General features: G+C 40.0%; 1 protein-coding gene across 2 annotated transcripts in view; it reads left to right on the top strand.

Annotated features, from left to right (window-relative positions):
- LOC131437238 (DNA polymerase alpha subunit B) overlaps positions 1-20245 on the top strand; it is a 57637-nt gene extending 37392 nt beyond the window's left edge. The window contains exons 3-5 of one of the 2 annotated variants that reach the window (XM_058606455.1): positions 18529-18611; positions 18679-19969; positions 20042-20245. In XM_058606455.1, the coding sequence (XP_058462438.1) occupies positions 18529-18611; positions 18679-19969; positions 20042-20191 (1524 nt within the window). In that variant the 3' untranslated portion in view covers positions 20192-20245. The remainder of the gene's footprint in view (positions 1-18528; positions 18612-18678; positions 19970-20041) is intronic. The other variant, XM_058606464.1, reaches the window with a different exon arrangement.
- The last annotated feature ends 6556 nt before the right edge of the window (positions 20246-26801 follow it).

Genomic DNA, 26801 nt, shown 5'->3' with positions numbered 1-26801 from the left:
TGCCCGGTCCGGTTGTTGCGGTTTGCAGCGGGTAGCAGCGAATTATCATAGTTCAAAATCCGTTCCAGCGCCTGCGACCGGTGACCGGGCAAGGCTAAATTCTGCTAGGGCTATGCAACGGCAGCAGTGTCTCGCTCGAGCAAAAATATTTACATTTCAAAATCTGTTTTCGCTGACTGATGGTGAATTCATTTTTGTTCTTTCCCCCTTTCGACTATACTTCTTTCGGGTTGAAAGGAACAAAACGCGCGCTTCTCGCAAACCACTCAAGGACAAGCAACAACAGCTATTCAAAGGAATTCTAGCCAAGCTCGACGACGACGACGAAGGCGACGACGCCGAGCAGTGGACGGACTCACACGTACACACGGACGAAGATACCACCGGGGCCATTTTGAAACCTTCCCTCGTTTGATCCGTGTTCCATCGTTCGATTCTCCAGCAAGGAAGGGAGCGAGAGAATATCTTCCAGGGTTTTTGGCCCGTCGTCTGCTTCTGCTGCTGATGTAGCTCCTATAAGTACAAAACGTAAGTACTGAAGCGTTTTCTTTGCACCCGCAGATGTATGTGAAAATGTGGCATACCTATACAAAGCTAACTGGCTATGGCTCTGGCTAGTTGTGTACGGGAGCCCTTTGAAAGCATTCTGATATACAAGCGCACGGTTCCATGAGCAGCGCCGCCGATCTTGGATTTTCTCTCTTGTTGCTTGTTTCGGCAGTGGTGTGCGTGCCGTTGTGTGCCAGTTGAACAAGCTGACGGCGCACTTGTAGAGGCCGCGCGTACCACCGAGTACGGCGAGCAGAGCAGAGCAGAGGAAAAGTTCGGGCCCGCTTTCAGTTTAGCGTCGTCCCCGGTTCAGTTCGTAAGCGTTTGGTCCGTTTGTCCGCGCAACAGCCGCTGATCTCTACAGAATGGAGAGCCTGAACAGTCTGAAGCTGGAGAATCGGCGGGGTCACTGGATGACCCCCAATCAATCACGCCGTGTGCGAGTGTATTTCCGGGCCGGGTGTCAAACCGATGACGACGACGACGACTTTGGCAATAGGTTAGTTAGCTAATTAAATACCGACGAAACCGAGGTGTGTGTAATTAGCAGGCGTCGTCGCTGGCAGGCGGCAGGCCCTGTCGGTCCAGTGGTGAAAATAAATCCACACGCGCTCACCAATCCGAAAATGAGTGCTAGAAAACTGATATGATAAGCGTAATATAAAACATTTAATTGCAATGCGAAGTGACTGGCCCGGAGAGAGTGGTGGTGGAGTGTGGAGTTTTTTAGTCCAAGAACAATTAAAACCGGACCGCGCAAGAGTGAACGTGAACCCGAAGCAGCGGGTGTTGGGTGCGCGTTTCCCTTTCGCCGAAAGGTTGAGATGATATGGAACGACGTCGATGACCTCGGAACATGTCTTCAAGGAACATCCGTGGACTGGAATTACAACGACATCGGGTTCTAATTACTCGGCGTTTCGTTTTTCCCACTGGTCTGTGATGTGATGTGATGTGCTGTGTTGGTTCGGTTTTGGAATATGCGCAAGCGCAAAAAACCAATCTAAAATGCCGCTCATGCGCACGCGCATCATACAAAAGCCAACGCACACCAGTCTCGCTAGATTCGAACGAGAACTGACTGGAAACATTCTGAACCGGGGTACCCGGGGTCTGGACTGACCGTATCAAATCCATTGCATATCATCGTCATATGTGCTGCGGCGTTCCGCGATGGTCGATGATAGGAGGATAGGTGTGTGACAACGGGGTTCGTGTGTGACGTGCTGCTGCTGCTGCTGCTGCGCGGTGCGACGATGTTTATATTTGATTTGACACTTGTTGATCGTTCCAGTGAAATACGGTGATAATTCGGTTTGAGCTGGGAAAAAAGACGCTGAAGTGAAGCAATTAAAAGAAATATTAAGCTTGCTTGGTCTAGTCCTCCGGACTAGGGTGGACTAAGGAAGGAAAGGGTCGAACAGTGTGTGTATTTGTAGCATACATACAGGATGGGGCACATGAGCAACGAACTTTTCAAAAGACACGCGCAGTCAAGAAAAGAACGAACACAGAACAACAAGAACATTTGGTTCGGAAGAAAACGTAGCCGAAAGAATAATACCGAGTGGAAGAAAAGGAAGCTGCTGGAATCGAGCGGTGGTCCGGTGGAATGGAAGGCAACGACGACGACGACGACGACGACGATGCGGTCAGCTTTAATAACATAGGCAAAAAAGGAAGAAAAAGAGCAATTGTCGTCATCATCATCATCATCGCCGCTAACATCAGTGTCAGTAATCAGTCAGTCATCGTCAGTCAGATTCGACGTCATCGGTTTTCCGTCTTCTTCCGTCTCGTGATGGCGGCGTTGGCAGTGAGCGACCGAAACAGACCAACTGTGGCGAACAGAGAGAGAGAGAGAGAGAGAGAGAGATGTAGCGTGTAAATAGCACAGAAACCACCTGGAGGGAAATATACCTGACTTTTGGTAACAATGCTCGGACATACACACTCACACGGGATCGACGAGAACAGGATGATACGAGGAATCTAAAAAAAAGGTACCCAAATGGTGATTGTATGAGAATGTTTTTTTTTGTTTCGACTTAATGTGCATAAACTTGATACCTCACTGCAAAGAAAGTTACCGTGACGACGGGAATCCTCTGTACCGCTGTACCTACGGTGGCCGACTATGATCTAAATTTTGAGTATGATGTTCTTTGTTGGACTGAGAACAAACAAAAAAAAACCTTTGCCTTATTTTGATGTAATTTTTCGGATAGACTTTAAAAATTTCACGTTTTACATTGTCTTAAAATAAACTATCGACCTGTCAAAAAACATCCATGGGTTTTGAGACAATAATAAAAAAGGCGTTCTAATTTACATGGATTGAAGTATTTATGATTCAGAACGGATAAATTTGTTTCAGCTTATTCAGGAGGAAATCATGCTAAACTTTGTCGAAACTCGAACGAGATTTGGCAAGTTTAGAAAAGTTTATGAGGGATTGCGCGGTATTAAAAAAAAAAAAGTTTAGAGCGGCCGTGCGGGATTTGGAGGGGAGTTTTTCCGATTTAACGAGCTAATTTCGACGTGATATCTCCATTTTTCAAATAATACCAGATATGTAACGAAAATTTATTTAATAATGCAGATATATCGGAAGAGAAAGTAAAAGAAAAACTGTCAATTGTTTTCAAGTCCTTCTGAATCGTTTACGTCGATTTGTTTCAGTTAGCCCACACTGATAAAAAATTGCTTTTTCATTTCACTACATAACCAAAGCGATTTGTTTTAAGATTTCATGTGCAAGTTCACTAAGATGCAAGATTAAATTATTTTTTATTTCGGATCCAGATGAAATTCAAAATGTTTTTATAGGGCCATAAGACTACTCAATCTAAGTTTGTGAAAATCGGTTCAGTCATTTCCGAGAAAAGTGAGTAACTTGAAATTTGAATTTTCACTCTAACCACCCTGAATTTCCGAAACCGGAAATCGATTCATGACTCAACATTCAGAAATTTTCTGTGGAATCAAATTTTATGAGAATCGATTCAGCCATCTTTGAGAAAAGTTAGAACATATATTTTCATTTTTTACTTTACTAGCACATTTTACTCCATAAACCCGGAACTGGAGGTCGGATCTAAACGATATTCAGGGGTTTTTTATAGGACCACAAGACCTTTCATTTAAATCTAAGTTTTGGTTCAAAAGTCGGGTTTCACAGTGATTGCGTAACCTTTCTATAAGAGAAATGCAAAAATGATAAAAAAATTTTCAGAACTTTTCAAAAGACACTACTTTTCACAAATAATATATACAAAGTGGCGTTATTTGGAAAAATCAACATGTCAAGAAATTTTCATTCAAATCTGAGAAGGGGCTGCCAACTTCCAGTATCATTTGGCACGGACATTCGTCTAATCAAATTCTACACTGAATAAACCGATTTCAAAAACTTCAAAATCGATTTACATGCAAACCACCTTTCTGATATGGATGTGATTTCGTTCCAAGATAGGTATTCCTTACCTACCGTAACATTGTAAAATGGGAATTTTAAAGAGAAAAAAAATCACCGGTACAAAACTATTGCAGTCTACCATTTCTTTTAAAATAATGATTAAAAAACATATTCTTAATTCACCTAATGGTGCGATAATGTCTTTTTCTTTCATCGGCACATTGTCATTAAAACATTTTTTGCCTTCTTTATTAAGAAAGTTTCTGAAATATCGATTAATCCATATCTGAGAAAACTGAGCGTTAATGATTTTTTACAAAAAAAAATGAGCACTAAAATGATCCATTGAAACGTGCACACACACACACACACACACACTAATACACAGAGACATTTTCCGACCTCGTCTAGCTGAGTTGAATTGTATATAACACTAAGGGTTTCAGAGGTTCTGTTTGAAAGACGGCTATTCGAACTATTCAATTATCTTGCTAAACACTGATAAAATTTGTACGATCGATTCATATGTAAACAGCATTTCAATGTGATGTGCTTTTTCATTTCAATACATAACCAACCATAACTAAGCTGCAATATGAGATAATTTTTCACGTAGCCTTGATGTGTTTTGCTATTGAATCGAACTACATGTGTTAAACACTTTATTTTCTAGTAAAAATGAGTACACTGAGGTCTCTTTTTACGCCGGGGATACGTATCGCTTAAAAAAACCGCGTAACTTCGGAAATCCGCGCAAAAAAAAAGCCGCGTAAAAAGAAACCGCAAAAAAAAACGCGTAAAAAGAGACCCCAGTGTATTTTTGATCAAAATGAGAAAAAATATTTTTTTCAAAATAAAGAAGTTCTTCCTTGTTAATGTTTATAAACAACGTCATTCTTTTTTCATTTAAATGGGAAGCGCAAAAAAGTGATTCAAACCCGTTTCCTTTTGACCAGTTTGGAATCAAAATTGAACGATTTCGATATACTTTTATGTTGGACTTCTCACTTAGCACAATTGAAACCACAAAATTTCTTCTGAAAACATCTATGATTGATGATTCCTGGTTTCAAATACCGGATCTAGAAACGACTTAGTCTTGCATTCTTAAATTCGATAGGAATATTCCAAGAACGAAAACGCACTGAACCGCAAGAGGTTTTTTTCACTCAAGCTTCGAACCGAAATTGACTCGTACGTTGTTGTGTACCATCGTTTTGACAGATTCGATGGAAATTTTACCTTTTGGATTTCACCTTTTTTGGCGAGATCTTAATAGCCGATGGAAACTATTTTTCTTCGTTAAAAATCAACAGTTTTTGAACTAATTTTTTGGGTTAAATGGAATTCTCATAGATTTCATGTATTTTACATGTAGTGATAGTTGAAATGCCTTGTACTAGTGATCCTACAATCAGAGATCATCCGACAGAAAAATTGTAGATCTGACAATGAAATAAACATAACAAAAAATTACACACACGCTGAGATTTGTATTTGTGTGCGAGTAACTTTTCGAATGTTCGAGTTCGTTTGCTTGTAAAATATCACAGTTGTAGCAAAAAATGAAAAACATCAATCAGTTTTACTCAAATTTAGTGGGAAAACAGCATAAAGGACTATTCACACACTTCAGTTCCGTGACGGTTCAGTGGGAGTGCCTTCAGTGCGCCGTCAGTGTTCTTTTTTTGTAGGAACCTTTCCGTTCCGTTTCCGTGCTGTTTCCGTTGAGGCACAGCAAATGTAGTGACATACCGACTTCAGTGAAAATAAAAAATATCGGTGACGACGAATTTGAGTTTGCCGGACGGACGCTACACTGACGGCGAGCTGCACTGAAACGGCACGGTGCCGGATAGGTGTGAATGCGTGCGTAGAAAACGATTGAAATAATATAAGTATCCGTGCACGGTGTTGTGCCGGCACTGAACCGGATCGTATATGTGTGAATAGTCCATAAAGCATATGTAAATTACTTGAAAATACTTTCGAATGTCATTGAGCATTTTGACGTCTCTGTTACGCATATTGCGGCAGCGTTGCCAGGTCATTTTTCCAAAAATCGCTATTCGGCGCAAAAATCTATCTGTACCGTATCGGTATCAGAATCTCGTCAACATAAGTTCTCCATGCTGTCAACGAAAATCGGTATTTATCTGTACGATCCGGTACGAATTTTCGGTTTTTTTGGGTACCTATCTGTATTGCGGTATAGAGGTCAAATATCTGTATAAATACCGATAAATCGGTATACCTGGCAACGTTGTGTTGCGGGGATCAATCTTACACTGAGGAAAAAAAAACATTTAAGGATTTCATAATCATACACTGCGGAAAATGCACCTAGAGTTTCGTAAGCTATGAACTTATGAACCACGCGAAAACCAGTTCCATTAAACGTTATAGATTTTCATAAAGTTTTATGATTTTCTCAGCTGTTTTCTAGGCATTGTATTATTTTTCATTGCACATATGTCTTCAACAATTGGAGTCTGATGAAATTTGTTGCGCATTTGAGACATACTTACACAGCAAAAAAAGAATTGTAACAATCTCAATGTGATTATCAATTGATGAGCAAAAAATTTAGACATACTGATCATCAAAGGCAATAAATTGTCTGTTTTCGAAAAATAAATTCCATCACTTTAACTGAATACTTTATATTATTCTGATATTAAGTTTTAGGGTGGCAAATGACCGTAAGAAACAGAAAAAAAAGTCAGGAGTTTGGTTTCATCGGGAAGAACCGGGAAATAACCGAGAATTTTAGTGCAAACCGGGAACACCAAATATGAGTAACCATTTTCTTCACCATCATGATTTGTTTTTATTCAGTTGGAGATGACGCCTAATTCTGCATTTAAGTGAGAAGTTCAGCAAAAGTGCCGAAACAACTTATTGTCCCATACAGGTTCTATATTGAACACTACAAATCAATCAGAAAGCATTAGAACTTTTTTTTTCTATTTTTACTAATGATGAACTATCTATTGCTGTATCCAAGGATGATTTTTATCGCATCAAAGAACGCTCACTAGCAACTCTTCACACGATTTAATCAGTGCCATCAAAGAGAGACGGAACAACATCGCAGCAACAAAAAAACGGCATGGTTCATTTAACATAACATGCTGTGGGGATTCTCTTTGAAGCAACAAACGGTCGCTTATTCTCGTTTCGCGATCCAATTCTATACAGGCAATTGATAATTGCGATTGAATCATTTTACTATTGCCGCTTATTCTAACTATGTGCATATAACCTTTGTATAAGTTGTGTCTATGCTCCACACAAGCGTTTTGAAATATTGCAACCTAGTATGAGAATTGATTCGATTTTCTGCGATAATTGTCAACTTGCGAGTTGGGGAAATTGAAGCTCATTCTCCTCCTAGAAAAAGAGTGACAACGAGATCCACTTAGAAAATCCTTTATTTAAAAAAACGGCTAATTCGGCCACGTAAAGCTTGTACGCAAATAGGCCTGAATAAAAAACTTGCGAGTTCCACACAGCACCAATCATTATCAGACTAATTTTTTTAAGGGCCGTGGTTAATACTCAGAGTATGAAGTGGAGTGAAGAAATGTAGAAAAATTCTCTCGCGGTTCATGCATTAAGAGACTCGAGTTCTTGTAGCATCTTCTACCGGATTGAAAATGTATACAATATTGATAAATATCGAGCAGATTCTGTCAAATTTTCGGCAATCACCAACACTGGCTGTAACAGTTTCAGGGCTGAACATTATTGATAGATGATCTGAATCAAAGTCTGCTGGATCCAAATCAATTGTAGAAGGATTTCTCATAGAAGATAAACTGGTGGGGCTATTTGGAAATAAAACTGGCTAGAAATCAGCGAAGAGTTCATTGTGAAGAACTCGTACTTTCTGATCATTTTTCTGGTTATTTCACGAGAGATGCTAAATATTTAGAGCCCCATTAAGAAAACAATGATCGGTACGTAATCCGTTTTCGAATTTTTTTTGCTCATCAACTGAAGCAAGCGATTGCCTTTGACAGAATTAATCACGCAATTACAGTCACTAAGTCATTGGACAAATTGGGCATTGGTTCTAATATGCTGCGTTGATTTTGTTAATACCTTAATAATCGCCGATTATCAATCAAGATAAATGGCTCTGTATCGAAAGAGTTTATCGCTTCATCTGGGATTTCACAAGGCAGTCAACTTGGACCGCTGATTTTCCTCCTGTTCTTCAACGATGTGAATCGTTACGTCCACGCTTATTTTTCGCTGATGATCTCATGCTATTCCAAATAGTTCGAAGCAACGATGATGCCGTTTTTCTTCAATATCAATTTGAAGTTTTTTCAAATCATTTTTTTTTTTCAATAATCGAATTTATGGATTCTATCACAATCAGAGCATGATCATTCTTCTGAGGGATTCGTTCACTGAACAAACGTGTTTGCCCCATTTTGACAGAGGCGATTTGGGTCTATTCTAAAAACCGGGTAAAAAACGGGAAATTGAAATCGGCAATTCATTTGCCACCCTGAAATTAAGCATCTCTTCGTGTAATATTAAAAACCTTCAGGGTTCAGAAGTGTACTAGTTCTAAATGCATAATTTATGTCAGTTTTAAAATTTAAATTTATTATAACAATAGAAACTGGCAGCCCCAGCATTGTTATATTCGTGTTTCAAATATCCCGGTTGATTTTTCATTAGGGCGTATAAGCAAGTGACAGTTTCTCTTCTATTAATTACCAAGCGGTTTCCACGTTTATCACTCAACTCTGCATAAAATGATACCCGAAACTTTCGACTTTCAAACAGAGTAGTGAAATCAAAGAAAATCTTTTTAATCACATCACAATAATCGAAAGAGAGAGTGATCAAAGAGAAACTGTCACTTGCTTATACGCCCTAATGAAAAATCAACCGAGATATAGAAAAAAAAAACAGAACGGCATCGTATGGCAGTTTAAAATTTCACAGAAGAACTGTTCGAATAAATAAAACTAGTACGGCTTGCTGGGTTTCATTTCAATTATAGATCTTCCATATAAAACTTCTTGCTGCTGAATTTGCTCCTAGAACGACACCGACTTGATGTTCAGTACGCTCAAATTTTTTCCACATCAATTGATAATCACATTGAGATTGTTACTTCTTTTTTGTTTTGCTGTGTACTCAAATTTTCGTACAAAATAGGTGATGAGTATTGCCAAAGTTCCCATGGCAACACACTGGGCAATCTACCATTTACCTAAATATTGAGGTCATCACTAGTTAGTCTGGTTTATGTAATACGTTATTTACCTAAAAGTGCGGAGATGCACTTTACTTGATTTTGGGTAAGGTTCTACCCAAAATTAGGTAGGGGTGAATGACTTATTGAACATTGGACCGCTATGATGGTTACCAACGTCTAATCAATCGCTCAAAACGGAACCAAATTGACCGATTGAGAAACACTTTTATGTACGATTCAGACGATCCGGCTTCTTCCGTCACCGTCACCGGAACGTCAGCCTCCGTCAAAATTAGTCAAATGAGTTTTCCCTTTGCGCATTCACACGATCCAGAAAAGATCCGGAACGTCAACATCCGTCAACGGCAAGCTCCGTCAACATTTCTCCGAAAGAATATTTGACGGACTGTGATTATCGCACACATGCACGATTCATATGATTACAGTATTGAACTGACGTTTGTTATGTATGTATTCGGTGTCAAGATCCCACTCTTAAACAAAATATACCACATATAAGTAATTAAACTTATCAGTAGATTTGCAAAGTACGTTACGTTGTTGAGTGGAGCTGATTGTTTTGTTTTTTCCTCTTTCTAGTGAATTTTGAAAGTTATTTATTCGATTAAAAGGTAGGAAAACAACAGATCGATTGGCTTCAAAAGTTCCAATATTTTGTATTAGTGGAATAAAATTGTGCGAAACTAAGTTCTTCAAATTCTGCGTGTAAGAAAATGACATGACGGACACGGATAGGAAACCGGATCGTGTGAATCAGAATGACGGTGACGGACGTTGACGTTCCGGTGACGGTGACGGAAGAAGCCGGTCCGTCTGAATCGTACTTAAGTCTAACGGAGTGAGACCACAAACGAATTTCCAGACATGACAGTCACGATCTTCTTTTGGCGCACATCTACGGTCCTCCGTGAAACTGGCACCAATGGTGATACATTGGTTTCTCTGCTGAGTTCCCATCATACATTCATAATGCAAATGTCAAACCGTGAGAACCATTTCGATTCGGTAGCTCATTTGTACATATTGAGATTTCATGGCACACTTTGGTTGAAATGATAACAATGCAATTAATCTCGCGCTCCACCAAGCGGTGAGTGCGGTCATTTCAGAAGGTACCGGGAACGAACCACATTTTTTAAAAATATTTATAAGCACGTACATGTCTTTATTATTTATCTTTGGTGAGACCTTTGCAAAAATCCAATACCAAATCAAATTCCTAAATTCAAAGCCGGTCGGTCACGCATACTCTAGGCGAAAAAAATAATAAAGAATCGAACCCCGGAGTCGACCCTCATTTAATTCAAATCTACGTCCTGTAGTAGGATGATGTGATAGGAGGAAGCGGGAACAACACAAAAAAAATGGAAGAAATCAAATCCCGCATCTTAGCGAGCCATGATCGCAATACACAAAAGTCATAGCGAAATAAAAAGTAGAATAACAAGACCAGAGAGTCATCAGTGGGGAGGAAACTGATAAAACTTTACACAACTAACACACGCTTTCAAGCGGGGCCAATCTCTCTGGTGGCCGGTGATGGTGGTTGTGGTGTGGTAAGAGCGATTGTTCCGAGCAGAGAAGAATTGAAAGAAGAGGTTGACGACCTCCGATCGTGGTAGCGGCGGCGTCGCGTCGTGGCGAGCGGAATCAGTTTCACCAAAGTGCAAAAGCTGAAGCTGCTTGTTGAGCCTCTAGAAAAGGGGGGTTACGTTTTTTTTTCTAGTACAATTGATAATGTTCAGGAATTGTGTAATTATTAACAAGACGATGCAGATGAACTAGGATTTCCAGTACTTTCCAGCGAAGTTTTGTGTGAAAAGCCTAATTTTACCACTTGATTATCGGGGGTTAGTTTGTTTTATAGTTCGTTGGAACTGACCATGTTGATACCGACCTTCTGTTGTCTTTTTGATTTTAGCGGTTTTCAGAATTTCAAACAAATCTTCCTCAGTGCTGTGTTCGCTGCAATCAACTGACAAATCGAAGTCCGATCGAAGCAATCGGGACAAACGGGATAATTTTCTACAGAAGTGAACGGTTTTTTTTGACAACTGAAAAAAAGATTATTCTTTCTCACAAAGATCCAGTTATTGGCGACAGAAAAAAACGGATTCTGGGAGTTTTTAAAGATGCGGATCGGAATAGAGAAAGCCCAGTAAGATCGTGTGAAGTGACTCATCAACGTATGTGTCTCTAGTGCGTAGTAAAACAAAAGTTGCCAAGGATACACAATTCTAACTGTTGTCGATGGGTGTGAGTCTAGTGTTTCACATGATTTTTTGCTAAACTGTGACTAGATCCACACTCATTAACAAAAGTTAGCTATACGGTAAATAACGACTCCCAGTAGTAGCAGAAGCAGCAGCAGCAGCCGTCCGATCACATCACCGCAGTTCTCGCCAGCAACGATTCGACGATGAGAGAGAGAGAGAAAGGAGGATGTTTATCCAACCAGAAGTCGATGGTTTCGTAGTAAAGTATGCCATTGTTGTGCGTACGCTGCTGTGTTTATTCACCACCATATGCCATTTTTTTGCGCACTCTCGTGTCGTTTTCTTTCTCCTGCTGCATTCCTTATTCAAAACCTTCATTTGCATTTTCGAGTACCCCCATTCAGGGTGTGGGGTGTGTTGGGAAAAAGGCTCTCGCTCGCTTGCCGGTAATAAATTCAATTGGATTATCTACATTTATTAACAATTTTAATATTCCGCTTGCCTGGTAGCCCCGGTTTTCACAGCTAAATTCCTCAGGTGTTGTTTTTCTTCTCATGGGGCTTCCTTTGTGTTAAAATATGACGAAATACACTTGAAAAATTTCTCACTCATCTATGATCATCATCATCATCATCATCTTATGCCATTGAAGGAGGAAGTTAGTGTGCCGTGGTGTTGTTCGCCCTTATTCTGAATAACGTCGTATCGTTTTTTCCCTCGTATTTCATTTGTATTCTCAGTAACGCTAGCAAAATCAAAGGTAGCTATGATTCGATCGAACCACATTCGATCGAATAATCAATACGTCGTTATTCAGAATAAGGCCGGTTATGACAACAGTTTCAGTGTTGGAAGTGAAGTGTTGTGGTCCACCCTTTTTCAACTCGGCGAATACAATTTCGTTTTATTCTGTTGTACCTTCGTAATTTAGGCAGGTGGCCGGCCCTCTGCATTCACCTTGTGTCAGTTATGCCATTCTACCATATTTGCAGCAAAAATTCAATTAATTCTGACACATTTCGATATACCTTAAACCTGGCGATCCGATCGATTGAGTCTCTGAGCCGTTGCACGAATTAATTTGGGCGAAAACTGAAATTTTACATCCTCAAACTAAAACCACCTTTACTGTAGTTGTATAACTCATCTCATAGTCGTATGTAGCTAGTCTCCTGGAGCGTCCTCTAAATCGTCACCCTTATTCTGAATAACGACGTGTTGATTTTTCGATCGAATATGGTTCGATCGAATCTTAGCTACCTTTGATTTTTCTAGCGTTATTAGGAATACAAATGAAAAACGATCGTAAAATCGATACGATTTTATTCAGAATAAGGGCGCATGTTCCGAAGGATAATGGAAACTTTCCAACAGTGATTGAAGATTTTTTTTGAATCCCTGAACAAGTCCAAATTGGAAGAATCGTACTCAGCCGGCATATGGTTCCAACAGAACGATGCAACGTGCCACACTGCACGCGAACCGTGCATTAATTGGGGTGCCAAGTTTCATGAGCATTTATTATCACGTATTGGTGCTATCCAGTCCTGTTTGTGTGTCATATTCTTTGATAGGTATAACTATCATTCTGGTCATCCAACTGTCAAAGCCACTTCTGTTACTTGTTACTTTTGTCGTGAATACGACTTACTTTACTATGGGGCGCCTTTTCAAAATTTACCCTTTGAGAGAGTGATAAGTTTTTGATCGTGAATATCTCTTGTTGTATCTAACGAATCAACATAATTTTTGTTACATACCATCGGAAATATGATCACAATTCTATGATAAAATTTTCAGTTGTGTGACATAATCTCAAATAATTCAAAATTAAACTTTTTGGAAATGTTTGGTATAAACGAGTATCAAAGATTCAGAAGGCGCGTTTGCTTTTCTCGTATTTTTAAAGCTCATAGCTCAGTGATCTGTAAAAAGATTTATATAATCGAACTACCAATAGAATCGAATTTTTTCAACTTAAACGTGTATAGCAAAAGCGTTGACGTATTTCAATAGTACACTATTGAAAAACCTGTCTCATTTGAACCATGTCAACACCAGCCAATCAGAACGCGTTCTGAGGTAGAGAACAAAATATCTGCTGCTGTATAACAAATCCCGATAGTTTCTTTCAATGAAATGCAAATCCGAAATGAAATAATCGGAATTAAAATTCTATATGCTGCTATTTTTATAGCCGTTAGGACCATTAGTGAAAAAGCTACAAACGAAATCACGTAAAAAGAAACCTCTTTACAAAAATTGGATCAGTTTGGATTCTATCGCCACTGCGAGCAGATGTATTGTGTGTCGTTTGCAAAGGTAGTTTCGCTTCCGACAAGAGTGATTACGTCACAGCTGCCAGTCGTTTGCATTTGTGACAACGGTGGAGAGCATCACACAAAATCAGCCGTTCTAATGGCTCCTCCTGGGTAAATATCCTCAGTTTAGTGCAAATCTAGAACAGTTTGATTAGATTTGTGCACTTTTCGCTGTGTGAAATTCACAGTAATCGAGATCAAGTGAAGCCTTCTTTGTTTTTGCGAGAAATGTGAAAAAGGGGAATGCTTGCATAATTCATACAATTGATCAACTAATTGATATTCGGAAGTGTTAAGGAACATGTCAGTTTTTTTTCGTACTCACGACATCCAGTTATGTCTCTGACATTACCCACCCGCCTTTTTTGTTTACTAATCTTTGATAGTCTGTCAGTTCGAGAAACGTATAGAAAATTACGTGATGTTTTTGGCGTTCATAGACGGCCCACCGAACGTACCAATCGTCGAGTGATGAATAAATTTCTCACGGATTACAATTTTTTTTCGACCTTAAACCATCGTCTCGTGCTAAAACTGCTATTAATTAGAGTGTTTCGGAAGACCCAAATTTGATGATTCGCCAGTGCGCATCTCAATTAAACCTCTGCCAATATCCATACCATAAGGCCACGAAGCATAGTCGTTGAAGGAAACAGATGTTCGAGTACTCGGCGTCTTTGAGAGAAAAAAATCCTGTGCTCAATACTCAGCGGCAAAAAGGAGAATGCAGAATGGCGCAGACGCATGAACCATGAGCTGTACCAAGTTTCAAAAAAGATATGGACATTGGAAGGCTTATAAAATACGGCAGACTACAGTGGGCAGGACATGTAGCAAGAATGTCGGAAGAGAGAATGGCCTACGTAATTTTCAGCAGAGAACCTGGGAGAGGTCGTCGACAACGGGGTAGACCTCGCACTCGCTGGCTGTATGCAATCGAAGAGGATGCACGCGCAGCGGGAGTACAGAGCGACTGGAAAACGGCGGCTCAAGATCGAGTATCCTGGAAATCTACAATTCGTTCGGTCATGTTCCGAAGACGGGATGTGCACCATTAAGGTAAAATAAAGTGAGTAAGTCCATATCCATACAAGATCCAGTTGGTTCAGGAATTAAAGCCGCTTGACCCCAGGGTAAGTGTCGAACACTCGCTCGGTAAGCATTGGATGAGTTGATCGCAGATCCGTTTTTTCCCGCAAAAACTACGCCAACAAACGTAACACTTTGGAGGCTTTACAGGACAACATTCAGCATATCATCAGTGAAATACAGCCCGATTTGAGTGCGAAACTGATCAAAATAAGACCAATTAGAAATGCCGAGAATTAATATCACATTTAAATGCTAATTGCCATGAAATCATCTTTCAAATAAAACCAAATTTTAGGCTAAAAATTATGACACTAAAAAAAAACAAAGCTTTTCTTTGTGCCTGCGAACCGTCTGATTGCGTGACTGCTATCAACCCAGAATCAGCAAAAAGAACAAATCGAGCGGAAAATATAAAAACTATTGAAACAATAAACCTCTCGGAGCAACGCAGAAGAGTTGGCAACGTAAACATCGGAGTCGTATTCTAAAAAAATATTGAGCGGTAAAAATATCTTCGGAGAGGGCGCACACACACACAGACAGACATTTTTCGATCTCGTCGAACTGAGTCGAATTGTATATAACACTATGTGTCTCCGATACTCCGTTTGAAAGTCGAATTTCGGGTTTACCAGCAATTCTAATACTTTTCTATAGAGAAATGCAAAAATCGACAACAGCGGATTTTTTTTACTGGACACTCAATTTTCATTGGCGTGCATGTATCTGGTGCACGGTATTTTTCAACCTTCGTGACTAGATTACATGCTCGTCTATGAAGTTGAGAACGAGCAACGGTAATGGAAGCTGCATCCGGTAACCGGTGTAAGAAAATAATTTAGGTTTAGGGTTATGGACGAGCGGAGAATAATTCTTTTACCAACTCTAACTTTTCACACCATAAAAGTGGCTACAAGTCGTCTACTATTAAATACCGGATGATCTTTTTGTGTATGTATGTATGTGTGAAGCCACCATCAGTTCAAGGTATTACCAGTGTATGCGGGTAGACTTACAATAGATCCGAATTTGATTATCAGATAGCTGTCATATAATTACTGTTAAGAAGCCCAAAATGGGGTTTGAGGACCAGGCGCCTTCCAGCAAGAACATCCGGCCATACAATAAAGAATTTCGCTGTACCAGCTTAAACCCGCCTGATGGTTTGTTTGTTTGAAGGGTGCGTCTTACTCATTTCAGACCTTCAGGGAAAAACACAAAGCTTCCCCCACGTGACTCAGGTTGGCAATCCACTCCATCATCCAGTTATTCACTTGTAAGATACCCTGATACACTCCCTGTCCCTCCCCGTTGTCAATATACTTGAGCATAATACAATATAATATAATATAATATAATATAATATAAATTAATGTAAAAAAAAAATACAATACAATATAATATAATACAACACAATATAACATAATATAATTCAATATAACATGATATAATATAACTACAGAGAACAGACATCTAAGTTAGTGCAAACATTTTTAAAAAGCTGTGTAAAGCATACAAGTGGAAATCCGTTAAAAACCACCGTTTTACACGACTTTGCACGTATGAATGTCTGTTGGATATCTGTTCTCTGTGATATAACATAATATAAGATAATATAATATAATATACCACCAGGGAGGACGCTTCAAAATCATTTTCAGAATTTTATTCTGAATCCTTTGAAGCGTTTTCTTCCTGGTGGAACAACAACTTGACCAAATTGGTACTGCATAAAGCATGGCTGGTCTGAAAATTTGTTTATAAATTAACAATTTGTTTTTTAGACGGAGCTTAGAATTTCTGTTTATAAGAGGATATAAACATTGAATATATTTATTACACTTTGCCTGGATTCCTTCGATGTGATCCTTGAAAGTGAGTTTTTTGTCATACGTTAAACCTAAGTATTTAGCTTGATCAGACCATGTCATTTAAAAATGATCACAGATTTTCACAAATTTCTGGAATCGATCACAGATGATCACCAAATAAAATAAGTAGCCGGTTGGAAGTAGCGGGACCTTTTTTTCGATCAGCTATTATGTTAAGGAACATATTGCACATACTTAAATTTTATTACCGAATCTCGGCAAAATTTGCACGGCCGCGATTTGCACAGCCGAGTGCTCGGTAATCGTCTCGGCAAAATGTATAATTACTGAGAATCTCGGCGGTTCCCCGGTGAACGACCAAAATGGTTGAAGCCGTAGTAAAATAAATGATATAACAAAAAGAATCGGCAATCCTAAATTTATTAACTGTCAATTATTGACGAACTTGTCAGCATAAATTTTTACTGCTAGTTCGGCAAAAGCGATCAGGGTTGAATCATGAATTGCCAAGTCATCAGTAACCGCACGTGTAATTGATTTTTCTTTATTGTTGTATGTAAAATAAGTCACAAAAGCAAAGGTTGGAGAAAGATGGTGCTTTGATTTGTTCATTTGAATCTAGCATAGAAAAACGAAAACATCACGCCTAAAGTCAATTTTTTTAGTGCTCCTCAACGTACCTACCTGGAAATAAGTAGATAATAATAATTATATTTGCGATATTCTTATAAAAAATCTGTTTTCCAGCTCCACGAGCAATGGCAATGGTCTTTGAAAAATTGAAAAGAGGCTTTAGATGACAAATGTCTCACCGAGTAAAAACTATCTCACTGTTTGAAATCTCGGCAAACGGATTTGCTGATTTCAGTATATTTGTTGTTTACCGACAAGTTCAGCATAATATTATTTCAAACTTACTTAAACGAATTTCGGAAAAGAACATGTGGATTACTGAACAATCAGCGAAATGTCGTGTTGCCGATCTACTTCGGCATTTCAAAATGCCGAGCTCGGGAATCGGTTTTGAGTGTGCACAGACAGTTTTTTGGTTTTTTTTTGGCTTGATCACAGATTTTTGAAAAAATCACCTGGCCATCCTTGATCAAAACAACAAGCGTCCGATCGCTACATGCGTCGTAACTATGACAATGTTTGTTGATGTTTGAAAAAGTAATATCAAGTTACGGTATCAACGATTAAGCAATTTTGCTGCATATCCAGTGATTTTTAAAATATGAATGTATGAATGAATGTTTAGTAAAAATTAGTTAGAATTATTACTTGGAATTCATTTTCATTGTTCCATCCCAGTCAATGGAAGCCGTAAGTCATTTTGTGCTGAATGTATCTAGTTATATTCCTTTCTAACTTATATTGTTTCCATGACATTCTGTCGGAGCTTATCGATGCTTATTAACGAATGGTCAATAAAATTACACTATTACTGAACCTACTGGTTCTGGATTACTGACCCAACATTTTTCAATGGATCGTATGGGGCATATCTCTGCTACCACGGTAGGTATTGGCCAAAGGACACCCAGGAATTTCTCACAACAGTGAGGTCTCTAGAATTACTCGAAACTCGTGCTTGCCAGCACTGCATTCTCATAAGTGAGTGATACATTTGACATTCTATGTTAAATGTTATGCAGAAATAAAATTCGTCGAACACGAAAAAGCCTATCGCTAAATTGAAAATATGCCATCCGTTGTATTTTGAACACGGGAAGCACCAGTCTCTAGTCTTACAATGTTCTCACCGGAATTTTCCGATTCACAGTTGTCCGCACTCTACGCAGTCATCCCTTGAAACAAGCCTTCTAATCGTCTATTCCATCGTTGTTTCCCACAGGCCAAAAAACCGGTTTCCCGACTCCATGCTCAAACTCCCGATCACAGCAAGGCCCAGTTTTCCCCGGCCAGCTATTCACCCATGTAAGTGTAAAACTTACCAATTCGACCCAAACGGAAAGCTCACTAATCGTCACTTCCTATCTATCAGCAGATCCTCAACGAAAAAATCCGATCAAGATGGACCGAACAACTCCGGTAACGTCGTGTACACGTTTGGCCATGCCCAGCTGCTCAAGCAAACGAGTTGGGCCGCCACGACGGACAATTGGGCGCCACTTTCGCTTGCGGTACGGTTGCATAAGGGCGATCAGCTGATGCCGGAGCAGGAGCGCGGCAATGCCAGCTACATGAGCGATGATTGCAAATATATGTACGATTCGAACTATGAACGGATGATGATTCTAGGCGATCGGATATACGAAGGTGGCAAGCAAATTTGCGGACGGCTGGTCGAGGTGCGAAAATCAGAGTTGGAACAAAGTGAAAAAGATGGCGAAGACAGCGTGCCGAAGGATCATCGCGGAGCGTCTTTCATCGAGGGCGTTTCGATTAATCATGTGGATCACGCAAGCACGGATCTGATTAATGTGATGGGTAGAATAGTTGTACATCCGGAAAGAAAGGATGAACGTCACGCTATTATCGATTACGATGAGATGCAGTTGCGTTGCACGAAATTAGATTTCAGCAAGATGAAATCCTGGTCCGTATTCCCAGGAGAAACAGTTGTACTGGAAGGTGTTAATCCACGAGGAACGTCGTTTGAAGTTCGAAAAATTCACTACGAACGAAAATCGGAACCACCAAAAGCCCCTATGCAACTAGGCAGGGAGCTCAATATCGTGATTGCGTCCGCACCTTTCACCGATAAGGAAGATCTGTTGTACGAAAAATTATCCGATTTATTGGCTTATTGTGCCAACAACAGACCGGATGTGCTGATACTGACGGGACCTTTCGGCAGCGCCGACAGTCAGTTGTTCAGCACAATCGCCGAACCGTTTGAGATCTACTTCGAAAAAATCATGACCAACATCATGAGCTCGATTGCGGTCAACACCGAAGTGCTGGTGGTTGCCAACTACGACGACATTATGTCGATGTTCGTTTACCCGTCGTTCCCGTACAAAATCAACAGTTATTTCAAGAACCTGCACTTCCTGCCGGATCCTTGTGTGGTCACGATCAACGGAATGGACATCGGTATTACGACGGTGGACATCATCAAAGGATTGGTCGACGCGGAAGAAAGTGCCAATCCGATGGGTGATCGGATCAAGCGGGCCTTCAACTACGTTTTTCACCATCGGACGTTTTACCCGTTGAATCCACCACCCGAACACGTCCCGCTGGACGTCGATTTGTTGAATGAGTTTGGCAATCTTCCCAGCGTACCGAACATCATGATATGTCCGGGTGACCTGAAATGTTTCGTCAGGGTGAGTGATGTTATTTCAATAAGAGTTTTTTTAAATTGTTTCTTATTTTGTTTATTTTTCCTTCTATGACAGGACGTCAATGGATGCGTGTGCATAAACCCTGGTCATCTGGTGGATCACGAAACCGGTGAAGGAACTTTTGCACGAGTCGTGGTTCGTCCACCGGAAAGCGATACGGCGGCACCGTTCAGTTATTTGGCCTGTCAAGTGGTTAAATCGTAACTCGCTCAACGTGTGTTCAATAAAGAAGACTGAACGCAATTTTCTGCACCAGAATATTGATTTCAATCATTTTTATGTAGATTAAAAAGAAATTCAGAAATTTGTCTTCTACAATCGCCCTTATTCTGAATAACGACGTATTGATTTTTCGATCGAATGTGGTTCGATCGAATCATAGCTACCTTTGATTTTGCTAGCGTTATGGAAAATACAAATGAAATACGAGGGAAAAAACGATACGACGTTATTCAGAATAAGGGCGAATGTTGTGGTCCAACCTTGTTTCTTCCTAATCGAGCAGTTTTGTCGTAGTTTATCATGCAGTGTTCCTGCTTTTGAATTTGACTAAAATCTGATTTTGTATTCCGGAGTTTATAGGCCAGCTTTTGCTAGAATATGCTCATTTGATTCTCACCACATAAAAAAGTTGGAAAACTCTGCACTACATTCACCTTTATTCTGAATAACGACGTATTGATTTTTCGATCGAATCCTAGCTACCTTTGATTTTGCTAGCGTTATTAGGAATACAAATGAAATACGATCGTAAAGTCTATACGACGTTATTCAGAATAAGGGCGATTGTTTCAATTCGTAGGTCTTTACGGATCAGGGTCATTTCGCCGAATCCTAAAATCGTATTGAAATCGTAATTAGAATTGATTTAAATTAAAGACAAACTAAAGATGATAGCGTTAACGCTCGTTTTGTTGACCTACCATTGTATTTCTTGAATAATGATTGATTGTTGTATTTTTGAATAATGATTGATTCATGAACCTCAGAAAGTAGTTCCCAAGAAAACTTGTTGACTATTAGCTGCTAAGCATCAAAGCAATTGCATAGGTGTATCTACCAGGCAAATGTAGGTGGTATTTTCCGTTTATTAAGTGAAAATGAAAAAAATATCTAATGCGGCTACGCCACATCGTTTTGGTTCATGTGCTGTCCGACCTCGCTACCGCTCGTTCAGACCTAACTAAAGCAAAGGAACCTAGCTTTGAGTAGACCGGGCCACCGAGGCGGTTACAGGTTTGTATGCAAGAGGCCGCCGCTTTTCGACGGCGGGTCGGCGGCCGACTCAGCTGGCGAAATGACCTATTCGGCGAAACGACTATCGGCGAAAAGGCTTTCGGCGATATGACCCGCTCCCGATCTCTACAGTTGGTGATTGACTGCAGTTCTAATAGTTTCCAAGTGTCGGTTCCTGAAGTTCCAGAAGTAGAAGACCAAATTGTTACAGAGTTTTTAAGAGGGGAACTTGTAGTGTATCGAGACCGATTAGTAACTCGTGATTTTCGTAGCTTTGTAATTGGTAGGGTTTGTAAAGGTCGAAAAGTTCGTATCGTTTAATAGAAACACACATTTTTTTGCCAAAATTCGTTTTTATTATTCAACATAATTACCATCAGAGGCGATACAGCGTTTATAGCGATCTTCCAACTTTTCGATATCATTTTTGTAGTACGATTTGTCCTTTGCCTCAAAATAGGCCTCAGTTTCAGCGATTACCTCTTCATTGCTTCTAAATATTTTACCAGCGAGCATTCTCTTGAGGTCTGAGAACAGGAAAAAGTCACTGAGGGACAAATCTGGAGAATACGGTGGATTAGGGAGCAATTCGAAGCCCAATTCGTTCAATTTCAGCATGGTTTTCATCGACTTGTGACACGGTGCATTGTCTTGATGAAACAAAACTTTTTTCATCTTCAAATGAGGCCGTTTTTTTGAAATTTCGTCCTTCAAACGCTCTAATAACGCTATATAATAGTCACTGTTGATGGTTTTTCCCTTTTCAAGGTAGTCGATGAAAATTATACCATGCGAATCCCAAAATACAGACGCCATAACCTTACCGGCCGATTGTCGAGTCTTTCCACGCTTTGGGTTCGGTTCATTGCGTGCAGTCCACTCAGCTGACTGTCGATTGGACTCCGGAGTGAAGTTTGGAGCCATGTTTCGTCCATTGTTATATATCGACGAAAAAAATCGGTTTTATTTCGATATAACAGCTCCAAACACTGCTCAGAATCATCAATTCGTTGTTGTTTTTGATCGATTGTGAGCTCATGCGGCACAAAGCTTTCTCATATCCAAATATTCGTGAATAATATGTCCAACACGTTCCTTTGATATCTTTAGGGTGTGAGCTATCTCGATCAACTTCACTTTACGGTCATTGAAAATCATTTTGTGGATTTTTTTGACGTTTTCATCGGTAACAGCCTCTTTTGCACGTCCACTGCGTTCATCATCTTCGGTGCTCATATGACCAGTACGAAATTTTGCAAACCACTTACGAATTGTTGCTTCGCCCGGTGCAGAGTCTGGATAACACTCATCAAGCCATTTTTTGGTATCGGCGGCACTTTTTTTCATCAAAAAGTAGTGTTTCATCAACACACGAAATTCCTTTTTTCCATTTTTTTCACAATAACAAAAGTAGTTTCACTCAAAATGCAATATCTCACAAACTAATAATCAGACAGCTGTCAAATTTATACACGTATCTTTTGAAGGTTGGTACTAAATGAAAATGGTATGGATTTAATTCTAGTGACGCCCTCTCATAGAAACGATACGAACTTTTCAGCCGATCTATTAGACGAGGCTCTCGAGAGAAAAGTTGACGTCGTTGAAGTACAGTAAGGCTACCCATGATGGCTACCCCGCAGAATTCCGGATGATATGATAAACTCATTGGAAACGTGATCACCGATTTTCACTGCTAAACGATTATCCATAAGGTATGATTGTTATATGTCCGGTGAAGCGCTCCGGAAGACCGAATCTATTTTAGATGACGAGATGTTGGGTGTCCTGCTGTATGATATCTTGCATCTTTCGGCATTGTTGTATAGAGACTCAATTGGGACCCATTCAAATGGTAGGAAATTGAGTGTCGTATGAGTTGAAGTCGAAAAATGCCGAATGATGTATGATCGAAATATTACTGGGGCGGCATAAGAAGCAATCATGTTTCCTTTGTATTGTTCTCTTATAATAATCCCAAACTCCCAAAAAGGTACATCATACCTGACGAAGTGAACAGATCGACACTAAAGCGAAATATTCAGTTTGCTAGGTAATTTAATCATGATTCGACTGAAAATGTCTAACATTAGGTGAATGGGCGTTGGAAAAGTTGCAGGATCCACTTTTTTATCGAAAAAAATTGTTCAAAGACGAAGCTCACTGTTTGATGTGGATTATGGGCCAGTGGCATCATCGGACTGTACTTCTTCAAAGCGCTACCGATTTTTTGCCAAACAATGGAAGGATTGGACATGCCTGATACGTGATTTCAACCAGACGGTGCTACATCCCACACGGCACGCGATACAATGACCAAATTGAGAGCCACCTTCGGTGAACAGTTTATCCCACGATTCGGGCCCGTCAATTGGCCGTCTAGATCGTGTGATTTAACGTCTTTGGACTGTTTCTTGTTGGGTCATGTTGAAGCTCATATCTACAAGCACAGATGTCCATCTCCTCTGTGTGATGAAGAGCAAGCGAAATTTCTCCCCTCGCACTGACAACTTCAACGAGAGCTCTTCTCTTTTACATATATGCACCACTGTTGTATAAAGTTGTATCATGAGAACGCGTGTTTATTTTCTTTTACCTCTAGCACTGAATCGCACCAAAGTGCTAGAGCAGAGCTATGAAATTCTCTGAGGAGGATGCAGATACTTTCACAGAGGTGTACACGCCGGTGAGCACTCTGGTATATGATTTACGTAGAAGAAGCGTGGGGCACGCAAAATGAACAAAATAAAACACTATCGTTGAATTTTCGTTTTTCCTTGCGAGTTTTTCATTGCAAGGCCAGATCTACTCTCTATTACTTGATGTTCAGAGAAGTGTTCGCTCACTATCATGCACCAGTGATCACTTGGGTGTAAAAAGAATGTGGTTCTCTCGCACCAGCTTCTTTCAACACAAGCACACACTTAAAGTCTGTCTAATGGACACTGAGGAGAAGTGCGCTTTCCTTTTTGTGTGGAGCTCACCGAATGCATCCGCAGTGTAGAAATGAAACTTGCGCACTGGTGTATCACTGTCTACAAGGATAAACACCAGCAACGATTGACGCACTGAAAGCCAATATTGAAGCATTTATTCATTGTTGTTGTTGATATGTTGGAGAGAGTGTGCCAAAACTGGACCTTTTTCGTCATCAATTGCGAATGTTACACCACAACAGCCATTCCAGTATCCCAAATAAACGCAGGTTCTGAGTACTAATACTGTAACAGCACTGTCTCAAAATAAGATTCACCAACACCATTTTCTTGCTGGTTGGTGAAAAATCGTTTCGAATCTATAGTCCTGGGGTGTCATTTGCAGGGCTTGCAAATTGAAGCAACGAATATGAACAAAAGGGTTTCACCATCTGTGCTAATCACACACATTCGTATGTCAGGTAGAATTCACAGCGCAACCCAAGCAAGGAGAGCTGCTTCGTTCGTTCATTAGTTCATGAATATGCCCGCTTGCTGAGACCTATACTTCATGAGGTTAGCATTTGATGAATGGTTCTCATATTGTAGATGCCTACACACTTAATTTCGTTCGGTAATTCTTGCCTCTTTTGACGAGTTTTGAACAGCCGAACTACCGAATATTTCCATTCTACTGATATATCAGCACAAATAATCATTTGTTGACAGCAGTACTCAAGGTACCGCAGTGATAAAGGATGAATTTTACCGATAAAATCACCTACCGAGATTTGAACAGCTGAGGTCGGTAATCCAATTTAAGTGTGTATGAGGAAACTTTTAGTTCCGATGAATATCAATTTAAAGAACATTGCTTTTAGTGTTTCTAGGATATATACACAGTGTAAATTGCCAAGAAATAAATTGATCGTTTTGAAAATAGGCTCAAATGCAAAATTTCTGCTATAAAATGTTTAAAGTATGTTTGAAATGTGATCAAATTTAGTCTTGGAATGCGAACACTATGTTAAAAATGATTTCTGTAAACCTACACTTTAAAAATAAACCGTAAACATTGCCTATTTGACTTAGCTTCGCGTCTTGTAGCACGCCGTGAAGCAAGGTCTTCTTTCTCGTACAATACTAACGAGCGCGAACCCTTCATTGCATTACATTGTCATGGATTGCTTAGTTCATGTGTTAACTGAGACTGAGAGCACAGGCAATTTACTTAACAAGGGGAATTGGTCTGCTCAGTAGCATATACTCTCACGCATCCAGTTTCTCTCTAATATAGGTCTCTCATTCAGCTATGTCAAGCAAAGTGTTCACAGCAGATGTTTTTTGTTGCTTCGTTCGTTTGAGGATTCACAATACAAGCCCTGATCATTTGCTGTATCAAGCATACGTCTCCACATAATAGAGGTCCATGGCTGCTCGTCGCCAGCCACGCAAGGCACGGATGCTTCGTAGATCACCCTAATGAGTCGTTTGTAGATAATCAATTATGTGCGGTGGCGTACTTTTCTCGATCGGAGGGTTTTTCTTGGTATGCATTATCTCGAAACATCACGCCTTGCAGTACCATGTCAGTCACCCATCACATGTTCTGATTGGCGGTGACGAAATCGAAATGGTCGACGAGTTCGTGTACTTGGGCTCACTGGTGATTGCCAATAATGACACCAGTAGAGAAATTCAGAAACGCATCTTGTCAGAAAATCATGCAATCATTGAAGGGAAATGGTAAGGTTTGGACTAGGAGGATGGGGAAAATTGACGACACAAAAACACAAAAAGCAGAAGTAAATTCTGCACCCCCAAGGGATATTGAACAATCTACTGGGGATCACATTTAGTGTACCTCATAAAGGATGCCAAACAATCTGCTAAACCCTATTTAAGGTGAATACAGAAAGGATTCATTCACTCCAAGATGAACGATGAACCCTTCTGACTATAGCTCCTTATCACATTGGGTGAAAAACGAGAGAATATCCTTTTGTTGGCATGTTTGGATGCAGCCCAAGAACGAATCTTGTGCTTTATCCAACTAGTTGAAAGTGGTAAAGCTGGTTCCGGACCAACAAAATCATTCGTTGCACCAGATCTAGCCAACTCATCATTGCCGATTGTATTCCACACGTAATCGCGTAGATTTCTGCTTCGAACACAGTACAGTATTTACCAAGTGAAATTGACTGCTCTAGCCTCATTTCACGACAGTAGACACCAGTACCAGCACGACCATTCAACAGAGAACCGTCCGTATAAAAAACTATGTGTTCATCAAGTTGTCGTTCCAAATAACCAGTCAACCATTCCTCACGAGGAGGATAGCTCACATTGAATGTTTTGAAAGGAAAACTGCATGTGAGAGTTGAGACCACAAGCGAGTGTGGCCAAGTAGTATGTAGAGTTACTGTTCCAAAGCCCTGTAATCTTAAGACGGTATGCACAAGATAATGCTTCTTGTTTTAGGAAGACATGTAGTGGTTTAATGCACAGTAGCGCCTCTAGAGAAGCAGTAGGAGTTGTCGTGAATGCTCCTGTCATCGCTATTAGGACCATCCTTTGGGGATGATTTAGCTTTGACTGAACTGTCGTAACTTCTCCTTTCTGCCACCATACAAAACATCCGTAAGCTAAAATTGGTCCTAAAT

This window comes from Malaya genurostris, chromosome 1 (assembly GCF_030247185.1).
Source record: "Malaya genurostris strain Urasoe2022 chromosome 1, Malgen_1.1, whole genome shotgun sequence".
Classification (NCBI taxonomy): Eukaryota; Metazoa; Arthropoda; class Insecta; order Diptera; family Culicidae; genus Malaya; species Malaya genurostris.
This window is presented reverse-complemented; position numbering and strand designations above follow the sequence as displayed.